The 22303-nt window shown below is 44.8% G+C and overlaps 1 protein-coding gene and 1 non-coding gene across 2 annotated transcripts in view; one reads left to right on the plus strand and one right to left on the minus strand.

Annotated features, from left to right (window-relative positions):
- The window catches only part of LOC144681428 (polycystin-1-like protein 2), a 147429-nt gene that overhangs the window by 61132 nt on the left and 63994 nt on the right, over nucleotides 1-22303 (minus strand). Inside the window, 7 exon segments of the mRNA XM_078543019.1 lie at nucleotides 1388-1478; nucleotides 1925-2240; nucleotides 4023-4200; nucleotides 11559-11743; nucleotides 15281-15492; nucleotides 17188-17334; nucleotides 17526-17704. Of these exon segments, the coding sequence (XP_078399145.1) occupies nucleotides 1388-1478; nucleotides 1925-2240; nucleotides 4023-4200; nucleotides 11559-11743; nucleotides 15281-15492; nucleotides 17188-17334; nucleotides 17526-17704 (1308 nt within the window).
- LOC144682359 (U6 spliceosomal RNA) lies at nucleotides 11041-11145 on the plus strand. Its single transcript, XR_013577010.1, has one exon. It is a non-coding gene; the product is annotated as a U6 spliceosomal RNA (small nuclear RNA).

The following is a 22303-nucleotide window of genomic DNA, read 5'->3' on the forward strand; positions in this document are numbered from 1 at the left end:
TTGCATGGAAAGGTGCCGTGGGAGGGAGTTGAGGAGTAGGGGGTGATGGAGGAGTGGACCAGGGTGTCCCGGAGGGAACGATCCCTGCGGAATGCCGCCGGGGGGGGTGAAGGGAAGATGTGTTTGGTGGTGGCATCATGCTGGAGTTGGCGGAAATGGCGGAGGATGATCCTTTGAATGCGGAGGCTGGTGGGGTGATAAGTGAGGACAAGGGGGACCCTATCATGTTTCTGGGAGGGAGAGGAAGGTGTGAGTGCGGATGCACGGGAGATGGGCTGGACACGGTTGAGGGCCCTGTCAACCACCGTGGATGGAAAACCTCGGTTAAGGAAGAGGGAAGACATGTCAGAGGAACTGTTTTTGAAAGTGGCATCATCAGAACAGATGCGATGGAGGCGAAGGAACTGAGAGAATGGGATGGAGTCCTTACAGGAAGCGGGGTGTGAGGAGCTGTAGTCAAGGTAGCTGTGGGAGTCGATAGGCTTGTAATGAATATTGGTGGACAGTCTATCACCAGAAACTGAGACAGAGAGGTCAAGGAAGGGAAGAGAAGTGTCAGAGATGGACCATGTGAAAATGATGGAGGGGTGCAAATTGGAAGCAAAATTAATAAATTTTTCCAGATCCAGACGAGAGCATGAAGCAGCACCGAAGCAGTCATCGATGTACCGGAGACAGAGTTGTGGGAGGGGGCCGGAGTAGGACTGGAACAAGGAATGTTCCACATACCCCATAAAGAGACAGGCATAACTGGGACCCATAGCCACACCTTTTATTTGGAGGAAGTGAGAGGAGTTTAAGGAGAAATTGTTTAGTGAGAGAACAAGTTCAGCCAGACGGAGGAGAGTTGTGGTGGATGGGGATTCTAAGTGTCAGTGTCCTCCCACTACAGGCACTATACTGCTCCCAAGGCTCTGTAACATGATACAGGTGCATGAGACCACCCAGTGTGAATCGCCCTATGGTTTTTCCTCCTTCACATTGGAAAAGTCCTCTGCTGTACTTTATCCAGAATAATCGGCTGTCTTCATCAAAAGGGAAATTTCTGACATGTTTCCATGACTAACTTCTAGTCTTGCCTTGATAGACTTTCTGCAATCAAATAAAACTGCCTAGTTTGAAGTGGGAGCAACAGCCCTTTAACAGCTGTGACTCTCTGCATATCTTGTCTCCTGCCAATCATAGTACTTCCTGCATCTGTGAAAATACATATTTGGATTCCATTTACCAATTGATGTCGCTGAATTGGCTGAGGTCAGCTCGTCACTTGATAGCCCCACGAGGGCAGTGATTCTGGTGCCATTTGAATCAACTCTCTACTTATAATTGTTTTCTACATTCACTATGCTTATAGGATAGTTTTTGTTATCGGGTAATCTGCTATTACCTTTATTGGCTTTATGATGAAAACACTTTCGATGAAGCTGACGATCATGGATATGAGCCACTGAATGGACTTCTCTTTGCCATAATCAAAACTATAGAGCAAAGTAAAGAATGCCGAGACACCACTTGTGACGAACACCAGGAGCCAGCCAATATAGATTAACCACCAAGGCAGATGTTTCGAATCAAAGTTTTTTTTCTCCCTTCTATACGTAACTTCCCTGTTCAATAAAGTACAAGCTACATGTAAAGTTAATTAATGATCAAATAGTGAATATAACTTGCAATTATGGTTTATAATGGAAGATTTTTGGCCCAAGGGATATAGAAATGAGCATGTGTACTAACCTGCATACCTAACGTCAAGTTTATAAATCTTATAGGTGCATAGGGCACCTTTATTATTATTATTATTATTATTATTCCCAATTACTTACAGACCAATTATTCAGAATTTCTAAATACTCATTATCAGTTTTAAAAACTTGCTTTGACAGTATAACACAGTTTCTCAAATACTTGAAATGGTGTACTATACCTCTTAGCACTGCAGTTATCATCTTCGGAGCTAACCACAGTTTTAATGAACTGTATTATCTTCTGAACTTGATCTGTAGCATGTATTTGAGTGTAAGGATTTTGAAATTTCTTTAGCCCCAGCTCTTGCAGTTCAGTTTCTACATACTTAAGCAAAAGATTCACATAGTGAAGGAAGTGTTTCACTGTCTGATCCCTCTCTTTATCAGGACTGCTGTATGTGGAATCATTGTCTTCATTTTGTTCAAGATTGCTGGCCATGGAATTGCTATCTTCATTTTGTTGATCAGGACTACGGTCAGCAGAGGAATCATTTTCTAAAAACATGACATTTTCCATCATTTTGGAGGCTATATATTCCTTAGTTTCCCTCAATGTCTTTCTTTCGCTTGAAATGAAAATATTTCTATAAGGTTTCAAGAATTTTGAGTTATGTGAAAACATTATGGTAGGATATGTGTATTTGGGAAGAGGTGCATTTTAACTGATAACTTCACACATTTTGATCCAAGTCTGACATAAGAAGTACTGGCATCAGGTCAGCAGCCAACATTCTTTCAGGTGTTGCACAAGCCTCAGACCAGTGCTTCTATTACATCTTTCAAAAGACAGTATAATGGTGCCAGCAACATAAACTTATAGACCACCATTCATTATAGGACATACTACATTAACGCCGAGTTATGGAAGTATATCAGGAACTTAAATTGATCATTTAGCACTAATTCTTTGAAATGTGTTTTGTGCACTGTGAAAATACAATCTAGAGCTCTTTACAGAGCTTATTCAGCTATCCCATGTTCCCAAAGTGGAGCCTGACACAGTAGGAGTTCACATTGAAGAATTAATACTACAAAATTGTACCTTTGACCTGCCCCTAGAGTACAGGATTATTCAATTTACCTTGTGTAACCCTCTATAATCACATTCCAAGTGTTACAAAATTTTTCCTTCTCTCTTTTAATTGCATCTTTTAAAAGATTTTTAAATCACAATAAGTTCAAACTAAACCCATGTCACGTGGCCAAAAATGAGAGCAGGGGGGGGACTTTAAATTCAAATTTTCTACCCAATGCCTGCCGAACACCATGTTGACTTGTGTGGGAAATGTGGCGGGTGGCGGCCTGACACTCAAAGTGACGTCAGGTTCAGCCTCTTTAATGTCAGCCTCAATTGTGAATTTTCAGAGGCTGATATCATCAGTGAGGTGGATAGGTTCCTGAAGCCTGTGTGAAACACATCAAGTCAGTCAGTTCATGAACCTTGGGGGAAGCCTGTTGTGGAGTCGAGAAACAATTGGCTGGTGAGTTTATAAGCTGCTGCCAATTTCAAATGTCATATTGTAATGGTGTACAATAATTTAAGTAATTTAATTTAACAGTTATCTACAGGACTGGGACAATGCCCCAGTGAAAAGAGGCAGGCCTTCTAACCTCCTGGCCCCAACATCCACCTGCCTCCATTGCCACCTCAGGCCTGCAGATGAAGGCAGTGGTCCTGACTCAAGCCCACCCATGAAAATAACATGTGTGTGCAGGTTCATTCAGAACGTGGGAACATGCCATTAGTCCACTTCCGTCCTGGAATTGCCTTTGTCTTAACGTTAACCTTTGTATGAATAAGTGCTTCATTATTTTTTCCTTTATTCTTTTGTGGGATGTGAGCATCACTGGCAAGGCCGGTTTTTATTGCCAATCTCAGCCCTTGAACTGAGTGGCTTGCTAGGCCACTTCAGAGGCCATTTAAAAGTCAACCACATTGCAATGGGTCTGGAGTCACATGAGGGCCAGACCAGGTAAAGAAGGTAGATTTCCTTCCCTAAAGGGCATTAGCAAACCATATGGGTTTTTACAACAACTGATGATAGTTTTCATGGTCACTATTACTGAAACTAACTTTATAATTCCAGACTTTTTTATTAATTGAATTCAAATTCTACCAGCTGCTGTGGTGGGATTTGAACCCATGCCCCCAGTGCCTTAGCCTGGACCTCTGGATTGCTAGTCTAATGACAATACCACTACACCACCATCTCCCCCTATTTCAGTCCTAAATGGCCTGGTTCTAATTTTAAAATAAAAATAATCATATGTACTGACCATTATCTGCAATAGCAATCTCTTGAGTCTCAGCTTGTCCAATATTACAGTGCTGAATAATGTTTGCTATTAATGCCAGCAACTTATTTATGTCATCCGCATTCCTAATATCATCTTCTAGGGTTGGCATAGCATCTTTCACTTTTCCAGGCAAGGAGCGAGCAATCCTTTTAATCTCCTATAAATAGAGAAGAATTCAACGCTCAGGGATGCAACTCTTGGAACTTACAATACAGCTTAACTATATCTGCAGAAGTGGATGCACATGCTTTTTATATATATGTTCTGTTTCTGCTGATGGATAACAGCACTTAAAGGAATGACATTTCCACTTTTGAAATCTTGGCTGGGATTTTACAGAACCTCAGGGAGCAGGCTGGGAGGTGGGGAGGCCAAAAAATCAGGGTTGAAGGGTCGGGGTGGTGTACACACTGCCTCCCACCACTGCTGGTATTTTACCAGCGGTGGGGACGTTGGCAGACAGCCTACCTGCCCAGAGTCCAATCGAGGCCCTGAAGCGATCAGTTAATGACTAGTTAAGGGCCTTTTCTTTGCCGCCACTCGCACCAGCAGGGGGTGTACCCTCTGCCACGTTGGGAGAGCACCAGGTATACTCTGGTGGCAGCCTTGCGGGCTCAATTGGACTGACGCTCCTAATCGGGCCCACGGAGGACCCCCCCACCTCCACCCCACCCCCCCCCCTCCCCCCAACCCCCAACGGCAGCAAGGGCCATCCTCTTGATGACACACCCCCTTCCTCACCAGTGACCCCACCACCACCTTGCTGGGGCTGTCTGCCTGGCCCCAGGAAGCCCATCCCATTACCCAGGGCAGAGTTCATGATGTTGCAATGGGCTGGGTGCAGTCCCAGCAGTGCCCATCACTCTGAGTGGCACTGGTGTGACTGAAAAGCTGCCGACCCTCCAATTGGCTGGCAGCTCTTAGGGGCGGGATCTCATCACTGAAAGTTAATTGCCAGGCAGTTAATAGCCCAATGGGCATAAAAACTTGTCAGGACTTCCAGAAAATGCCGGGGCAGGGTTGTCCTTGACTCTCCAGCGCTTGGGCAGTGCCACCATGGCCCGATAAAATCCTGGCCCTTCTGTCAATATTTAGCTCTCAGGTTAGGTGAAGCATGAACCAAGCAAAACCAAATTCCTTCTAGCAGAGACACTGTGTGCTTTATTTTCCTTTAACAGCCAACTCTGTGTGCTTTGGTCTGAGAATTAAGCCACGCTTACAGATTAGAGGACATCCATAAACCGAGTTGCCTGAACAGGTGTTTTGTGTGTTTTGCTTTAGCTAAAAAAATGTTCGATATCTTCAACACTTAGCACAAATTTCTCAAATTTCATTGGAGTCTTCTGATTGACTAAAACTAAAAGCCTTTGAAGCCAGAAAAATGCCAAAGATGATCTTTCTCTCCCTTTAAGTCATTATTCTATCATCTTAACACAGGTACATTCAAAATACATGAAATATGTTGTTAACTCTCCCAAGTGCCCACTCCAATCTTCAGCTCATACCATTATCATTTCATGATATTCATTAATGCCAAGCACATGCAAGGATGGTGAATAGTTCACGTAAGTGACTGTAGGAAGAGCAAGATATTGCAGTATGAGTCTGGCACATGCAGGGTTAATGTTGGACTGAGTACAGTGCCACCCACACAGTGATGTTAGTAGGCACATGACCCAGATCCAGGGTGGTGTTAAGCAGAGATGTGTTAAGACCTAGGCATGGGCCAGAATTTTCTGCTTGAGGTGTGGGGGGCGGGTCCCACACGTCAACGTGTAAAATGACACGCGGTGACGTCGGGCAAACGCCCTGATGTCACCGCGAGCCATCACAATATCTCGCTGGGCGGGCGCGTGATGAAGTTCGAAGCGTGCCCGCCATTAATTAACGGGCTAGTTAAGGCCCTTAATTCAGCAATCGACGCCGATTTTCGGCCGCCTTTGCGATCTTTGGGTCGGTGCACGGGCGCAATGGACAGGCGGGTAAGAGACTTTTTAATTAAACTCCTCCACGGGCGGGATAAGAGGGCTCAGTGGAGTTGTCAATCTGGTCTGTGATAATTTATTGCAGAAAGTTTTTTAAACTTGCCTGTGTGATCTGTAGCAGTTCAGAATGAATTCCAGCAGCTTTCTGTGTACTTTTAACCTTCAGCTCAGCTCTCTGCAGTCAGGAATCTTCATCGGGCCTGCAGCTTTCTGGAGGCCTCCATTTAGCCTGGGTACGGGTTCTGACATGTCCACTACAGGCAGCTCCTCTGAGGAGGAAGGGAGGGCTAGAATAAGGAGGAGGCCAGGGTGCACAATCAGCCTCCAGGGGAGCCACTTTTGGGAGTACAGGCGCAGGCACAAGGGGCGCAGGGCCAAGAGGTAGGCCAAGGTGGAAGGGGCTGCAGGAGATGCCACTATCCTGCTGCCAGGGTGTACAGGCGGCGAAGCAGCTACCTCAATATGACTGAGGTGCGGTGCCGAAGGAGGCTCCAACTGTCAAGGGAGACAGTCAACTACATCTGTCAGATGATTGGCCCTGAGATCTCTCCTAACTGTGTGGGCGGACACCCCATGCCAGTGGCTCTGAAGGTCACAGTTTCCCTCAACTTCTATGCCTCTGGTTTCGTCCAGGGGTCTCCCAATCAGCTGTCCACACTTGTGTCAAGCAGGTCACAGATACTCTGTTCAGGCGTGCATTGACCTTCATCCACTTCCATTGGGACCAGGCAGACACAGCGAGCCATTGCTGGCTTCCCCCGTGTCCAGGGTGCCATCGACTACACACATCAAGGCGCCAGCAGGTGAGACCGGTGCCTTCGTCAACAGGAAGGGCTTCCACTCCATGAACGTGCAGATAGTATGTGATCACAGGATGCTGATTCAACAAGTCTGTGCAAGGTACCCAGGCAGCTCCCACGACGCCTACATCCTCAGACAATCCCAGGTGCCAGGGCTCTTCAGTGCTCCGGCTTGGCTTGATGGATGGCTGCTGGGTGACAAGGGCTCCGAAGGTGACTCATGACGCCTCTCCGCCATCCAATATCAGAAGCTGAGCAGCGCTACAATAGGAGCCACACCTCCACAAGGGCTGTGGTGGAGAGAACCATCGGTCTTCTCAAGTTGCGCTTCCAATGCCTGGACCGCTCAAGGGGTGCACTCCAGTACCCCCCAGATCAAGTCTCAGTGATAGTGGTAGCATGCTGCGCTCTCCACAATCTTGTGCTGGAAAGGGGGAACACAGTGGATGATGAAGACATTGACACAGTGGATGTGGCTGCACATGATGAGTCCAGCACTGATTCTGAGGATAAGGAGGCACAGGGGAATGATGAGGGGCTAAACGCTGACTCGGGACTACACCAAGGAGGCAGGGACACCCGGGAGACTTTAATCCAACGAACCTTCAGCTAACTCCACACAAATAGATCAGCAGGACCAGTCTTGCCTGGCACTTCCATACTCGCCACTTAAGTGCTAAATCTGCCAGATCATCAGCTGCAACTAAGGGCTTTAGACATAAACTTCAATGTCCACTCAAACACTCATGACATGTATGTAAAACATACAAATGCAGAACAAAGGAGCCACCCCCAGCCTTGGTAACACATCTGGTTTTAATTTTCACCATCAGAAGTTCTCACAAAGTCAAAACAAAACGTTATTCAAGCAGAAACAAATAATAATTCCCTAATCTAGGGCCAACACAAAAGCACCAGTGAGAAGCCCGTGGTGTGCCTAAGATGCCTTATGCTTACGTTTCCGGGTGCTACGTCTTGGTGCCGCCCCCTCGCTGGGAGTGGCATCTGAGACAGCCTGCTGACTCTGCTGTCCTGTTGGCCTCGATGACCTTGGCAGTCGTTCTCTGGCCCATGGAGCCAGTGCTGGCCCCCAGCCACAGTGGCCCATCTCAGGCCTCTAGTGCCTCCTCCCCCCGCTACTGCTGATCAGTCACACAAAGATAGTACGCCTGCTCCCAACCCCACCCACAACAGTCACCTTGGACACATTCTGCGTACATCACTTTAGGAAACACATGGTCTTAGCTCCCATAGCAAGGAGGCACAACTACTTGCAGCGTCGAGGGCAGCAGATGGCTCTTGGCCACGAAATCTTGAGGCTCCCCTTCCACAATCTCAACACTATGAATAGGACATGTGTTGGAGTTCTGAGTATGTGTCTAAAAACATCTCCTGCAGGTTGCCCCCAGACTAGTCATGTGTGACTAAGAGCAACACATGGTGCAGGGGAGAACTCATCTCCTCATGAACCACGCAGGCTGATGTAAGCATGGGCACTATCTGCTTGCCCATCCAGCGTAGGGAAAATGCCCAACATGATTCAATGCAGTCACGTCAGTAAGACTTGGGGTGGGGCGGCCTCAAAGGCTAAGGCTACCTGCTGGGTTAAATGCCCAATGCCAGCATGGTACTCACTCTTCCAGAGCGCAAGTAATTGTTGAAGCGCTTATGGCATTGGATCCAGCTGCGCACACCACGTCGCGGGAGCTCACCACCTCCGTCACCTCCTCCCAGGCACGTTTGGTGATGTGGGGGGGAGGGGGGGTCCTCCTCCTCCTCCCCCCATCTGGGGGACAAACACCTCCTGCCATGCTGCCACCTCCTTGAGGAGGGCAGCAAAGCAGTCATCAGAAAAGCGAGGGGCGCATTGGCTCCCCGCTGGCCTACACTGCAGCCTGCTCTGTTCCTGTGGCAGACCCTGCAGCGTGTCCTGCTCAGCCGACCCCCTGCAGCGTGACCTGGAAGTGGCCATTGTGAGCAGCCTACAGGAGGCTGCCAGGCCTTCCTTTAAACAGACTGCCGTGTCGCCATTGAACCCGGCGGTCTGTGCACGCCTGCCGCAGCCTGCACACTCCCGCTATTCACGGGAGTCGGCAAATGCACTGGGCGGGCCTTAATTGGCCCACCTGCGCAAAATGGCGGCGCGGACCCGATGACCGGCGCCGATCGGGACTGCGCCAGCTCCTGCTCCTACTCCACCCGCCTGACAGACAGAAAATTCTGCCCATGGAGACAGTTCCTTTGCTGTACGTACGTATATAGTTACAAGTAGTTAATAAAGACTTGCTGTTCACATTCAGAAGACTATGAAGACTTCTTTAACAGACATGTTCTGCAATCAACACCATCCCAACAGATATCAGAGGCGAAATAGTGGCAGATGATTACATGAGGTGGGGGACTATGGCAGAGGTGGATTAAGAAAGTAGACTGGCAAGGAGAGATGGGGCTAGTGAGCCAGGGAGAAACCTGAGGTCTTACATTTTCTTTAAAGGACACATCAGCTTTTATCCTATCTGCACACTACTCTCCTTGCTTCACATCTGTTCCCTGTCAGCCACACCACCTTGAATCATGTTCAGTCCCCAGTCTCTCATTCCTCCCAACCCCATGGCCAGAGTCTTTGGGTCAGCGAGCGGGCCCTGCCCCCGCTCGCCAACATGTAAAATGACGCGCGGTGACATCGGGCGTGCGTCCCGACGTCACGTGCGCCATTCTGACCTTGAGTTCGGCGGGCGTGCACCAAAGTCGGCTGCGCACCCGAACTGTCAATGGCCTATTAAGGCCATTGAAATAATAATTAAATTAATTAATTGAGCTTCCCGTCCAACCTTAAGGTTGGCGGGGGGGCAGGCGAAGAGCCCAGGCGGCCTTCACATTTATCCTGAAACCTCATCCATGGGCGGGATGAGACCTTCATGAAGGTTTTTAAGGTTTAGTAAAAATTGCTAATAAAATTAAGTGACATGTCCCAGCTCATGTGACACTGTCACGAGGAGAAATGTCTTAAAAAAATTTTTCATCCTTATTAAAGTTTTCAAAAAATCAAAATAATCTCCCTGAGACAGCTCTGCGTCCCAGGGCGATTTCTGCACTCTTTTGCGCGCATGCACGAGGGAGTGCAGGCCCCGGCTCAGCCTCCTCCCCCCACACGCATAGGGAGCGTTCAGCACTTCCGGGTGCTCGTCACGCTGGAAGGGACTCAATTGGAAAATTCTCCCCCATAATATCTCCTACCCTAATTATTCTTCCTCCCCACTACCCATTGCCTCCCTCTCCCTTTTCTCCCATACCCTTCCTTCCATTTCTCTGTATCCTCCCTTCCCCCCCCGAATTACCTGGGGATGTTAGCGCTCTAATAGTCAAGACCCACCAAAATAATTACAGGCAGAACTTGTACAGTTAGACAAATGAAGAGAATTTCATATCACTAGCATGGGCCTGATTCAATTCCAGAGGCCAAGACTGAAAGAATAATGCTGTAGCGTTAGAGCTCCCATTTGCTGCACAAGATCTTACTTGTGTTTACTATACCCGTACTGTGAGTCATAGGTTTTAAAGCGGGAGCTTCTGGTTCCCATGGGATCCCTAAAGTTATCAATTTTTTGAATTGTTCAGCAGCTATTGACTCACCAGCATGTTTTTCTTTTGCGCTACAATGGTGATACCGCTTTCTTTAAGATATCTGATGCCTTCTTTTGGTCAATAGAATGAGGGGCCCAAGAAGTATGTCAATCTTTGCAGAGGGTTCCCCAAACAAAACGTTTGAAAATCACTGCTGTAAGTATAGGCAGCGGCTATGCTGAAGAACATCTGCACAATATTAGACTTAAATTTGTTTTTAAATAAAACCTGGCAAGGGGAAATATCCTTTGCAGCAACTAAGACTTTTTGGGCCAGATCTTCACCCGGCAGGTGGGAATCGGGAGTTGGGCGTGCAGGCGGTATTTTCGTCTCTTGGAAGGCTTGGCAGCCTGAGAAGGAGGCGTTGGAGAGCTGATGCCAAAGCAGCCTCATTGAAGGGGCTACCTCTGCTCTGTAGAATCAGCACTTTATCCAGTGGGTAATCTATTCTAATGCATCTGGATATTTTTCAACCTTTACAGTGCTGTTCTTTCACTTGACAGTTTGTCAGTTGTCAGAAGTAATAACCTGGCAACCATATCATTTAATGGTCCTTTTCCAATCATAGCACTGTCGTCACTCACTTTAGTAAGCATAGATCTAACATATACTAAAATTGGAATGATACAGAGAAGATTAGCATGGCCCCTGCACAAGGGTGACATGCAAGTTCGTGAAGCGTTCCATACTTCCCACTTACAGCATTTCATGATGAACTGTAAAGGAAGCGACACCTTTCTTACTCACCTGTTATACTCGTCTCCAATCCATGCAGGTGTGATTTAAGATGGCTTTCAAAATGCAGTCGCCTCTATGAAAATTGCAGAAGTTCTAAACTGCCCATTTATAGAATGGTGCCTGCAACCACCACATTGCCGTGTGTGGCATTCCCACCCCGCCCTTCTTTCCCACACCAGTGAAAGTAATGAACGGTGGAAACAGGGGGCGGGATTTCCGCACCCTGCCCACTATTTTATTTTCCCACCTGACTGTTTAGTTCAGAGCAGTGAACAGGCATTTAGAATTTTACAAAGCATTGTTAATAATTCCAGATCTGTTGCATGTGCAGAAGTAGTCATTCAGGGCAAAAACAAAACCATTCTCACCATCATTAAACTCTCGGGCGTTTGCTGACATTCTGAGGAGCCACCGGGAGCTCCTGATTTGTTTAGCATTGTCGCCATGTCAGTTGGTTTGGGACTGGCGTTTCGAAAAACCTGCACAATCATGAGATTCACAGGAAAAATGATCAAGGCGCTTTCAATCCTGATGATGAACTCACGCCAACTGATAAGGCGGTAATCTGTAATAACAAAAGATTCGGTAGAACCTGGTAAATTGAGAGACAGCTGCTGTGGATTTTCCCTTTTTTATTTCTGAAAGAATAAAATCTGTACTTTACTAATGATGGAATTTATCAATGATAGACTGCCTTACAGTGTTTTATTTTTATAAAACTCTTTTGTGCTTGCAGTAAGTTTGCAATGATTAAATAGGAGGTTTTTAGTAGCAATCAAGTCCAATGCTATCAATGTCGCCATTTACAATGATAGACTGTGTGTGTGATTGGATGCTCAGCTCATGGTCAAATAGGGTGTTGAGTTTGCAAACAGTCTTGTTTATCCTGAGACAATAGCTAGAGACGAGAGTAGAATCAGTGATTAAGGTACAGAGTTTTAGTAGGTGCAGAAGACAATGGATTCAATCTTCCCAATGTTTATGTGAAAGAAATACAGGTTCATCCACGACCGGATATCACACAGGCAGTCTGACAACACAGGGGCGATGGAGGAGTTAGGAGAGGTGGCAGAGAGGTAGACCTAGGAGTCATCAATGTGCATATGGAACATGACCCCATGTCTGCAGGTGAAGCTGCCAAGGGGGAGAATGTAAAGGAGGAAGACAAGAGGAGCCAAGGATAGAGCCTAGGGGGATCACATCGGCAATGGTGCAGAGGTGTGAAGAGAATCAATTGCTGGAGATACTGGGGGAGAGTTTTAACTTCCTCGACCTGCTGGGAGTGAGGAGGGCCAGGTAGAACACAGAAAAGTTTCAACTCCACGGTGTTTGTGTAATGTCACCAAATGGCTCCCCTCCCAGAAATCAGCCTGATTGACAAGCTGGGCTTCCAGTTGGCCAGGAAGCAGTCTGAGAGAGGCCACAAGACAAGGTAGGTCTTTGCCCTGACATAGGTGGGAGGGGCTCTGATGGTCTAATTCTAGGATTCCGGGGGCAATTTGGTCCCGGTTGTGGGGGATCATCTCCCGCGGTCAGAGATCGGACGCCTGGGGGATCAGAGGCGGTGTGGCGGGAGATGACAGGCCTCAGGGGAGATCGGAGGCCTAGGGGAGATTGAAAGCCCTGGGGTAAGGTCAGAGGCCTGCAGAGGAGGGGTAGGTGGGGTGAGGGAATGGAGTGGCAGACCATGTCAAAAGTTGCAGAGATGTAGAAGAGGGGTAATCCACTACAGTCACAAAAAGATTTGATTTGTGACTCTGGTTAGAGATGGTTAAATAAACCTGAAGCAATTTGTTATGAAAATATTCTCTCTACATAGGCTTTTGTAAGTCCACCATCTCCTTAATAAAAGTGAAGATTTGCTATTCAGTCCCATGAGGGTGTGTACACTTGGTTGAACTTCCAGTTTGCTTTCAGGCTGATGATGAGAGAACTCTTTCTCACTCTGTAGTTTTTATTTTAAATATCTTGATTAATTTTCTATGGTTCTAGATGGTGCAATCTGGACTCTCGGTTCAACTCCAGCTCTGCTTGATGGATTGAAAACACCCGCTGTCCAACGATGGTAAAGGCAGTGCGCAAAATACTTTTGGACAATCAAATCTCAACATGATGGTCACTAGTCCAAAATGCCTGCTTGCCTATAATTTGCAACAAGATGGCACTCAGAACTCCAATGCTATTAGCAGGGTACCTTGTTCAAAAGGAGCATGGGTCAGACTATCGGTCCTATGGTGTAGTAGTGCCTAACTCTCTTAGATTGTGGCTCATCACTGGGAAAGCAGATTCATTGAATTTACTTAAATAGTCCTCTTCACAAAGATGACTCACTGGTGCAATGAGGGTGCTCCCTTGATGGTTAAAGAAGTAGCTATTAATTTATATACAGTAGTGTATTTCACGCCCTCAGGATGTTTCAATGAACTTTACAGTCAGTGAGTTTATTTGAAGTCAGTGAATTTATTTTTAGAGGGGAAACACAGCTGCCAAACTTGCACAAAGCGATGAGATAAATTATCAGTTAGATTTAGTGCAAAGAGAACTTTAATCTGAATTTTAAAATGGGAAGTTGCTCCATGTCCTCAACATTGCCGGATATAAAAGTTCCCCAAAGATCTAGATTTGAAAAAAAAAATATTGTTGCATAAAACTTATGATGTACCAGTTCAGGAGGCACAAAACGAACTCCTAACTGAACTGTTAAAAACACAATAAAATAAATCAACATTACAAATGATACCAACAGCTAGGCGTCAGGCGGAGGACAATCTCAGCTTTTGGTTTAGATTGCGAGAGCTTCGCTTTCATGTTTATAAAATCTTTTGAACTCTGCGATCACATCACCGCTTTGTAATCAACTCCAGGTATCTATTAATCTTTTATATAATTCCATTATGTATATTAGTGCTAAATTTGGAAAACAAAGTACTGGAAAAAATATTAAAAACATCTAAAACATGAAAAACTATCTAGTCCAGCACTAAGAAACACAGACCAAAAGATTCCAGATTTTTTTTATGACTCGAGGTCAGCCAGTGCATTGGTTGGGATGCTACATTTAAACAAGAGTCTTCTTGCCTAGAGAGAGGGGACAAGAAGCAGGGCCAGGATTTTACTGCTCTGCCACAGCGCGTTTCCCCCCCGGCAGATGCGGCGAGTCATTTAAACCTCCATTTAGTTCGGCCGGACCGTAATATCCCGCCCGGCGGGAGGGGCCGTAAAATCCTGGCCCAGGATTCCCTCTCCTGGTTGAATCAAATGATTCCTGGTGGAAAATACATGTGCCTGGATAACAGGAACCAGCAGGTTCATATTCAGTTGTGATGCAAATACATACAAATATACGAATTAGGAGCAGGAGTAGGCCTTTCAGCCCCTTGGGCCTGCTCTGCCATTTAATAAGATCATGGTTTATCTGACTGTAGCCTCAACTCCGCATTCCCGCCTAGCCCCGATAACCTTTGACTCCCTTATTTGTCAAGAATCTATCTACCCCTCCCTTAAAAATATTCATTGACCCTGCCTTCACTGCTCTCTGGGGAAGAGAGTTACAAAGATTCAAAGATTCCCTCTGAGAGAAAAAAATTCTCCTCATTTCCATCTCAAATGTGAGACCCCTTATTTTTAAACTATGTCCCCTGGGTCCAGTCTTTTACACAAGGGAAAACATCCTTTCAGCATCCACCCTCTTAAGTCCTCTCAGGATCTTATATATCTCAATATACCTCCTATTCTTCTAAACTCCAATGGATACAGGCCCAGCTGAATGTGATGCAATCCATAGCCAAATAACCTGCCAACCTTTATTGTCTAGGTTCACACATGAACAATAGATACATAGGAGAGGTACTGTTGGGGTGCTGAAAGTGATAAACTATAATCCACAGAGCAACATCACCTTCAGGAATGAAAACTGGCAAATAAACCCCCCAAAATGCTGGAAATGTATGCTGGGTTAGTTGGCATCTGAAAAAGCAAGATTTCATTTCAGAGCCTATTATGCATTTGTAGCATTTTCTGGTTTTATTTCCGATTTCCAGCATTCACAGCTTTTATTTTGTTTTCACCACTAAATAATTTACTGCAACAGAGTAATACTTATCCAATTGCTCCTTCTCTTCAGTCACATTACTAGCTGTGCCCCAGAACATGATGTTGGTCAGCATTGTACAGAGCAGGAGAGAAAAGCAGCAGGACACTCGCTGCACTCTGGTGAAGGAATTCCTTGGGGGACGAGCAAACACTGAAAACCAGATATGTTGGTCCCTGAAGCTTTCAGCTGTCTTCATAAAGAACAGGTTTCTGGAACACATCAAATAGAACAGGGACAATTGATGAATACTTTGAAACTATCCCATCCTAAACACAAGTTTAAAAAGCATTTTTATTCTTGTTAATAATATAGGCTAGGACATTTGAACAACGTCAGAGTGATGTCAAGTGTAATATAGGTCACAAGTATGATGTTAATGTTCCCCTTGGTCGAACGCAAAAATAGGAACATCATGAAGTGGATATTTAAATCTTGATTCACACTCGCCTCTGGAGTGCTTTACACAGTTGCAACCATGATCATTGTGGCATGGAACAGCCTCCTTGATATTCTGTAAAAACAAGACAAATAGCACAAATTCCAACAAGAATGTAAAATGTTGGAAATAAACAATAGACCCATTGGCATCTGAAAAGAGGCAAGTTGACATTTCAGATAGATAAACTTCATCAGGCAAGTTTTTCCACTCAGCATTAAACTATCTTTTCTCTCTACGAATATTGACAGACCAGTGTTTCCAGCAAGCTTTTTTATTTTAGCAATCTATCATTCAATTTTTTTCAGCGCTATTTTCGATTTAAAGGACGTTGACAGCAAGTCCTCTCCTGTCCAAGTACACTTTAGATTATATGATGTTGTAAATGAGATACTTCGTAAAATGACTGTCAGTGATCCTGGACTGATGATCCAGTGCAGATTTTAAAATAGTGTTGACGGCACTTGAGGATCTGTAAACACATTAATTAAAGCTTCACCAGAAAGGGAACTAAAAATTTGCAGGGATATCACGGTGCCACTTAGTGGATGACACAAACTATAATTCTGTCTCAGGTGAAATTTGATACAATTTAAATTTAGCTAAGCTCATTAAACTCAAACCAGGTTGATGTAATAACACCCTTCCAGCTGACTCATTGCTGTCACGAAAACTTGCTCAGTATAGATCACAACAACATCCTTGATTTATATAATGCCTCAAATGTAGAAAAACGCCCCAGGGCATTTCACAGGGACAAAAATCAAAGACAAAAAACTGATGAAGAGGCAAAAAGAAAGAGATTTTGGGGAAGGTGCCCATAAGCTTGGTTAAATGGGTAGATTTGAAGGAGAATCAGAAAATGAGCTGGGAGGCTGAGGGATTTGCAGCAAAAATTCTGGAGCATGGGACTGAGATGGCTGAAGGCAACATGATTAGTGGTGAGGCAAAGGGAGGTGGGGATTTAGAAGAGGCCAGAATCATCAGAATGGAAAACTCCACGGTCAGTCATAAGGAAGTTACAGAGATAGGGAGGGGAAAAGCCATTAAGGGATTTAAACACAAGAAGAGAATTTAAAATTAAAAGCAGTAGAGGACTGGTAGCCAATGTAAGCCAGCAAGGACAGGCCTAATGTGTAAGTGAGCCATGGTCCAGCACAGCAGATAGGTATCTGAATTTCAGATTATTTAAGTTTAAAATTTACATTATTTAAAATGTCAAATTAAGATTCCACCAATATTATTAATAAGAAAAATAAACAATCTAAATCTACTGATATTGAAATCAAACTAAGTTTGATTACAACAGAGTTTATAAGGTAAGGGGTGAATTTCTGATCTGCATTCATTATTGAGGTGGCATCTCAAACTGATAAACTTTGCCCACTGTTAGGATAAAGTGAACAGGAACAAAAACAGTGAAGGAAAACATGAGCAAAATTATTCATTTGAAGTTTCAGGATTTTACCCAAAATCTTACATTTCTGCCTCAGAAGCAAGAGGGAAGGTTTTGTCAAGGACAAACTCTCCAAAGTCAACAGCCAACCAGCAATTGCAGAAAAAGTACCATTGCTCCCCTGTTTCTGGATCTTGTATAATTACGTGATTGATGTACCTGCAGTTAAAGAGATGTTCAGGAGATTAAAAAAATGAATCTATTCTGTAGTCATTTTATAATTTGTAAATTAAGCTTCATCAGATTTGAAATTGTCAATAAATCACCAAAACATGTACCTTGTAAAAGAGTGTACCTTGTAAAACAGGATAGTGAAAAAACTGGAGAAAGAATCAATAAATTATATTTACCAGGATGGACTGGATCCTGAATTATTGTGCCACAGTCTGATGCTTTTGAGATTGCCAAGTGGGAAGGGAGTGGCAAGGAGAAACTCATCCACTGAACCTCCCTGAAATAATGGTTTCTTTGGGTCAGTCAGATGATGGGAGTCACTATGGCCTGCTGAACCATAGAGAGTCATTACTACCTACATAAATATTAAAGAAATTTGTTAGACATCTTATTACTACTGCTATTAAATTCCCATCTGTCAGCTCAGCAACTTAATATACCGTGATGAATAGGAAAATAAGCTGAATTTCACTTAAGATCTAAATGAGAGTAATTTTCTGGGCCTAGTGACAAGATAGGATCAGGAAATAATCCAGGAATGTTGCCATAAGTGCATTGGAAAGTTTGAATATGATTGGATGGCACACCTATGAATGCCAATGCACACATCCATTCTCTGATCATGTTGAATTGTTACCATCAACAACTTTGCACTATTTTCATTGAATTCAGGCAAGAATTAGTTCTAAAAACAAAAAACTACTGCGGATGCTGAAAATCCAAAACAAAAATCGAATTACCTGGAAAAACTCAGCAGGTCTGGCAGCATTGGTGGAGAAGAAAAGAGTCGACGTTTCGGGTCCACACGACCCTTCAACAGAACTGAAGTATAGTTAGGAGAGGGGTGAAATATAAGCTGGTTTAAGGTGGGGGGCGGGGGGAGAGAAGTTGAGGGTGGGGTGATTGTAGGGCAAACACCAGGAGAGAAATGGAAAGCAATGAAGGTGCACAAGGCAGAAGAGACAGGCGGAAATCCTGTCGGAGAACAGAGCAGTACTTCTTCAAGGAAGGCATTTCTTGAAGAGAAGTGGCAGTCAATTCTTTTGGATCTGTCATGATTATTTCCAAACTAATCAGATGTGAATGGCTGAGTCTCTGGTCCAATTACACACATCAGCAGGAGCTTCCTGGTCCCCGTGAGGCGAGGGGTGGGGGCCAGTAAAACCGTAGCAGCCGTGTCGGCTCAGCCTATAAATGTAGAGGGAAGGCTCACCGGCTACCTGTATTCCTGCTGATTCTAGCCATCTGACCAATCGGCAAAATTCAGGCCATCCTTTCTCCTTCTTTCCCTGCCTCTATCGTAACCATTTGTTACATAAGTCCACTTATCTGTGAACTTCGTTTTCACAAATTTTATACGTAATCAGTAAGATGAGGGATGATAGCCCTGGACAATAGGCAACATTTTTCTGCTCTTTAAACCTAATAACACTTTATTATCATCTCCTATCTCCCCAAAATCCATCCACCTCTTCACATCCTAGCTCTTTACCTTTAAAACCTTCCTTAAAAAACAACTTCTTTGACCACCCATTTTGGTCACATTTCCCCCTTCTCTTGTTTGGCTTAACTCCTACTGTTGAAGCACCTTGAGGTATGTTTCTGTAATAAAAGCACTATACATAAATGCAAGTTCTTGCTGTACATTTCGCTGTAGACTTTGAAGAGATTGTAATGTAACGGGTTAATAGAATAATTGTGGTAATAAGTGTACCAAGGAAAGGCTGGTCTCTTCAGCTGTGCTGGAACATTATGATCCAACATTGCCCACAACAGTGGCCGCCAATGCATCATCAACAGGCCTTGGAGCTGTTCTTATTCAAGTCCAGAAGAATGGCAACAGAAAGCTTGTATACTTTGCCTCCATGCATTGACAGAAACAACGCAATGCCATGCCATCATAGAAAAGAAAGCATTGGCAGTGACTTGGGCAGTAGAGAGATTCTCCGACTGCCTGATGGGCTTACCTTTCCACGTTGAGACTGACAATAAACCACTAATTACCCATTTGGATTCCACGGAGATCATCAAAGGTTCCAGCTTCAGTTGATGCATTATCAATACAGAGCTATGTACATGCCAAGAAAATCACAAACCACAGCTGATACTCTATCCAGAGCTACAATGGACCAAGCTGTTACCCTGGAGTTTATACTTGTTTCTGAGGTGGAAGCATTCTCATCAACCATAATGAACTCCTTGTCAGTCTCCACCAAAAAGTTGCAAGACATTCAAAGAGCACAGCAAGAGGGCGTGGAATGTACCCAAGTCCGAGAACTTTGCCAAGAACATTGCTCCAAGTATAGTCCGGCTGACCAGCTCCTTCACAAACATCACGAACAATGCAGGCACCTAACCATAGTGGATGACCTCTTGGCCTTCGATCACCTCCTGGTCATTCCTAAGTTGATATGGGAAGAGATCCTCCATGGGGTCCATGGAGACCACCTGGGGATTGCAAAGTGCGGAGGACAGGCACTGCAATCTGTGTGGTGGCTGGGAATTACACAGGCTTTCCAAGGTTTTGTTTTCTCCTGCCACACCTGCAAAATTAACACCCAAATAGCCCCTAGTGCCATCCCGCTTCCCAGACAGACCTTGGCAGAAACTGAGGCTCAACCTCTTCGATTTTTGGGGCAAAATACACCTCGTTGCTGTAGATTACTACTCCAAGTGGTTGGAAGCGGCCAAACTCCATGCTACTAGAGCTGAGTCTGTGCCAGAGTGCTGCAGACCATGCTTGATACACATGGGTTTCCAAACAAACTCGTCTCATGTAACGGACCACAATTCGTCAATGACTACTTTGGACGATAATCATATCAATCATGTCACAAGCTCTCCTCTCCACCCACAAGCTAACAGTGAGGCTGAAAGAGTGATGAGGCCCATCAAGACCCTAATGACCAAGAATTCTGATTGGAATTCAGCCCTGCTGAACTACAGAGCTATACCTTTAGCGAATGGTTTCCCACCAGCGGGACTGCTCATAGGCCAACTGCAGAAGACATAAGTCCCTCTGCTGCCATGTTACACCTGCTGACCACAAGAGGGTGGGGAACTTGGAGAGTGGCCTCCATGAGAAGCAGCGACATTGGTACAACTTCAGACATGGGGCCAAGACTCTAGCCTCCTTAACTCCGGGAAGAGGGTTTGGATTTGGGATCACAAATCAGAAGGTGTGGTCCTTCAAAGAACAGAGCTTGGTCCAAACATCATCTGGTACTCTCAGACACAACAGGAGAGCCTGATTCAAGTGGCACCCACGAAAACACAAGTTTTCAATTACTACACAATGTGAGATGGAGGCCCCAAGGATACTTTGAGCATCTTGCATGATGCTGACTCATCCAAGATGATAAAAACAAAAAGCTAATAGCTACTGCGGATGCTGGAAATCCAAAAAATCCAAGATGACCTGCCCCACTCAGCGGTCACAACAACGTGATCAGGGAGAGTGGTGAAGGCACCACAAAGAGTTAACCTCTGACTGGTGGACTTTGCGGAGAGGAGGTGGTAGAGCAAATGCAATGTAAATAGTTTAAAAATAGTTAACATTGTTATTAAGTAGTTGATATTATACTTGGAAGGAAGCGAAGCGTAATGGGTAAATAGAATAGTTATGGTAATGAGTGATGTAGACCATGATGTAACAGTGACATCAGCAGTCATGTGCTAGAGACTTGGTACAACAGATAGAGCAGGCAGCACTTAGGAGAGATGTGCCTACTTAATAGCTCATCGCGTATATAGTGTGCATTGTGTAAATGAACCAGTTCAAGTAACTACCTGAGTCAGACGACAGTCTCTCTAGATAAGATAGGCCAAGCCACCAGTATATGAAACATAGATTGCCAATGTTTTTTGGCTCACATCAATCAGCTGACATTGTGGCTTGCACCAGTAACGTGCAAGGAATAATACAGGAGCAATCAGTTATAGCACCATGTCAGTGGCAGTCCAGTGCCATCACATATTTCTGCATAAGGAACAAATAGTGTTACAACACATAATGATCCTTCCATAACTACAGTACAAGACATTCCTGACTTCAATGCAGGTATAACTGGGTCCACACAAGGACAAGTGAAGAATCTTCTGTCTTTACTGAAGCTCTGTGCCACAGAGCTGCTTCTTCAGTGAGGGCACTTGCATCACCAACATGCAGCAAACTTCATGATACACAAGGAGCAAACATGCTACACAAACTCATTAGACACACAACCAAAACACCACACAACTCAATGAAATTAATTGCTTCTGAAATTCTTCAAACATTCTAACAGTTTTCCACAACAGCACCAGCTGGATTTTTTGGGTCTAATGGTGGTGGTGCAGGCTATATACTCCTTTTATTATGCTAACTCAGGTTCATTTTAATACTTGGAAAGGGATCCTGGTACTTCTTCTAGTCTCAGCAAGTTGCCTACTTCAGGTATGGGAGGAGGAGAAAGGGAAATCAGATTGTTTAAAGCAGTAGTATATATTCCCCACTCACTTGGACAGATGCAGCCATGACAACACAATCCAGGACACACAGTCCACTCAATTAGTGCTCTATCATGAACTCAATATCCGCACTCAACCCCCAGCTCCCAGCTCCCACTCAGGATGTTACAAGCTTGTTTGACAACATGACCCAGCCTTGTAACTTCTGTCACCATGAAGGGCAGGAGCAGCAAATTATGGGAATACAATAACCTTGATACCTTGATAATCTCCCACTAGCCTCACTCCATCCTGACTTGGACAAACACTGCTGTACCTGTTATATCATTCGAAATTTTTTTTTAATCATTTTGGATCTACATTGTTTTCATGTCCATGTATATCCATAATGCCACATCACCCACTGCTGTACTACAGTTTGTGTAACAAACACACAAGCAACGTGTGAAACTATACACGATGTAAGCTCCAGAATGTGTGTCAAAGTGTGATTTATTACGGAGTT

This window comes from Cetorhinus maximus, chromosome 6 (genome assembly GCF_964194155.1).
Source record: "Cetorhinus maximus chromosome 6, sCetMax3.hap1.1, whole genome shotgun sequence".
NCBI classification, from domain to species: Eukaryota; Metazoa; Chordata; class Chondrichthyes; order Lamniformes; family Cetorhinidae; genus Cetorhinus; species Cetorhinus maximus.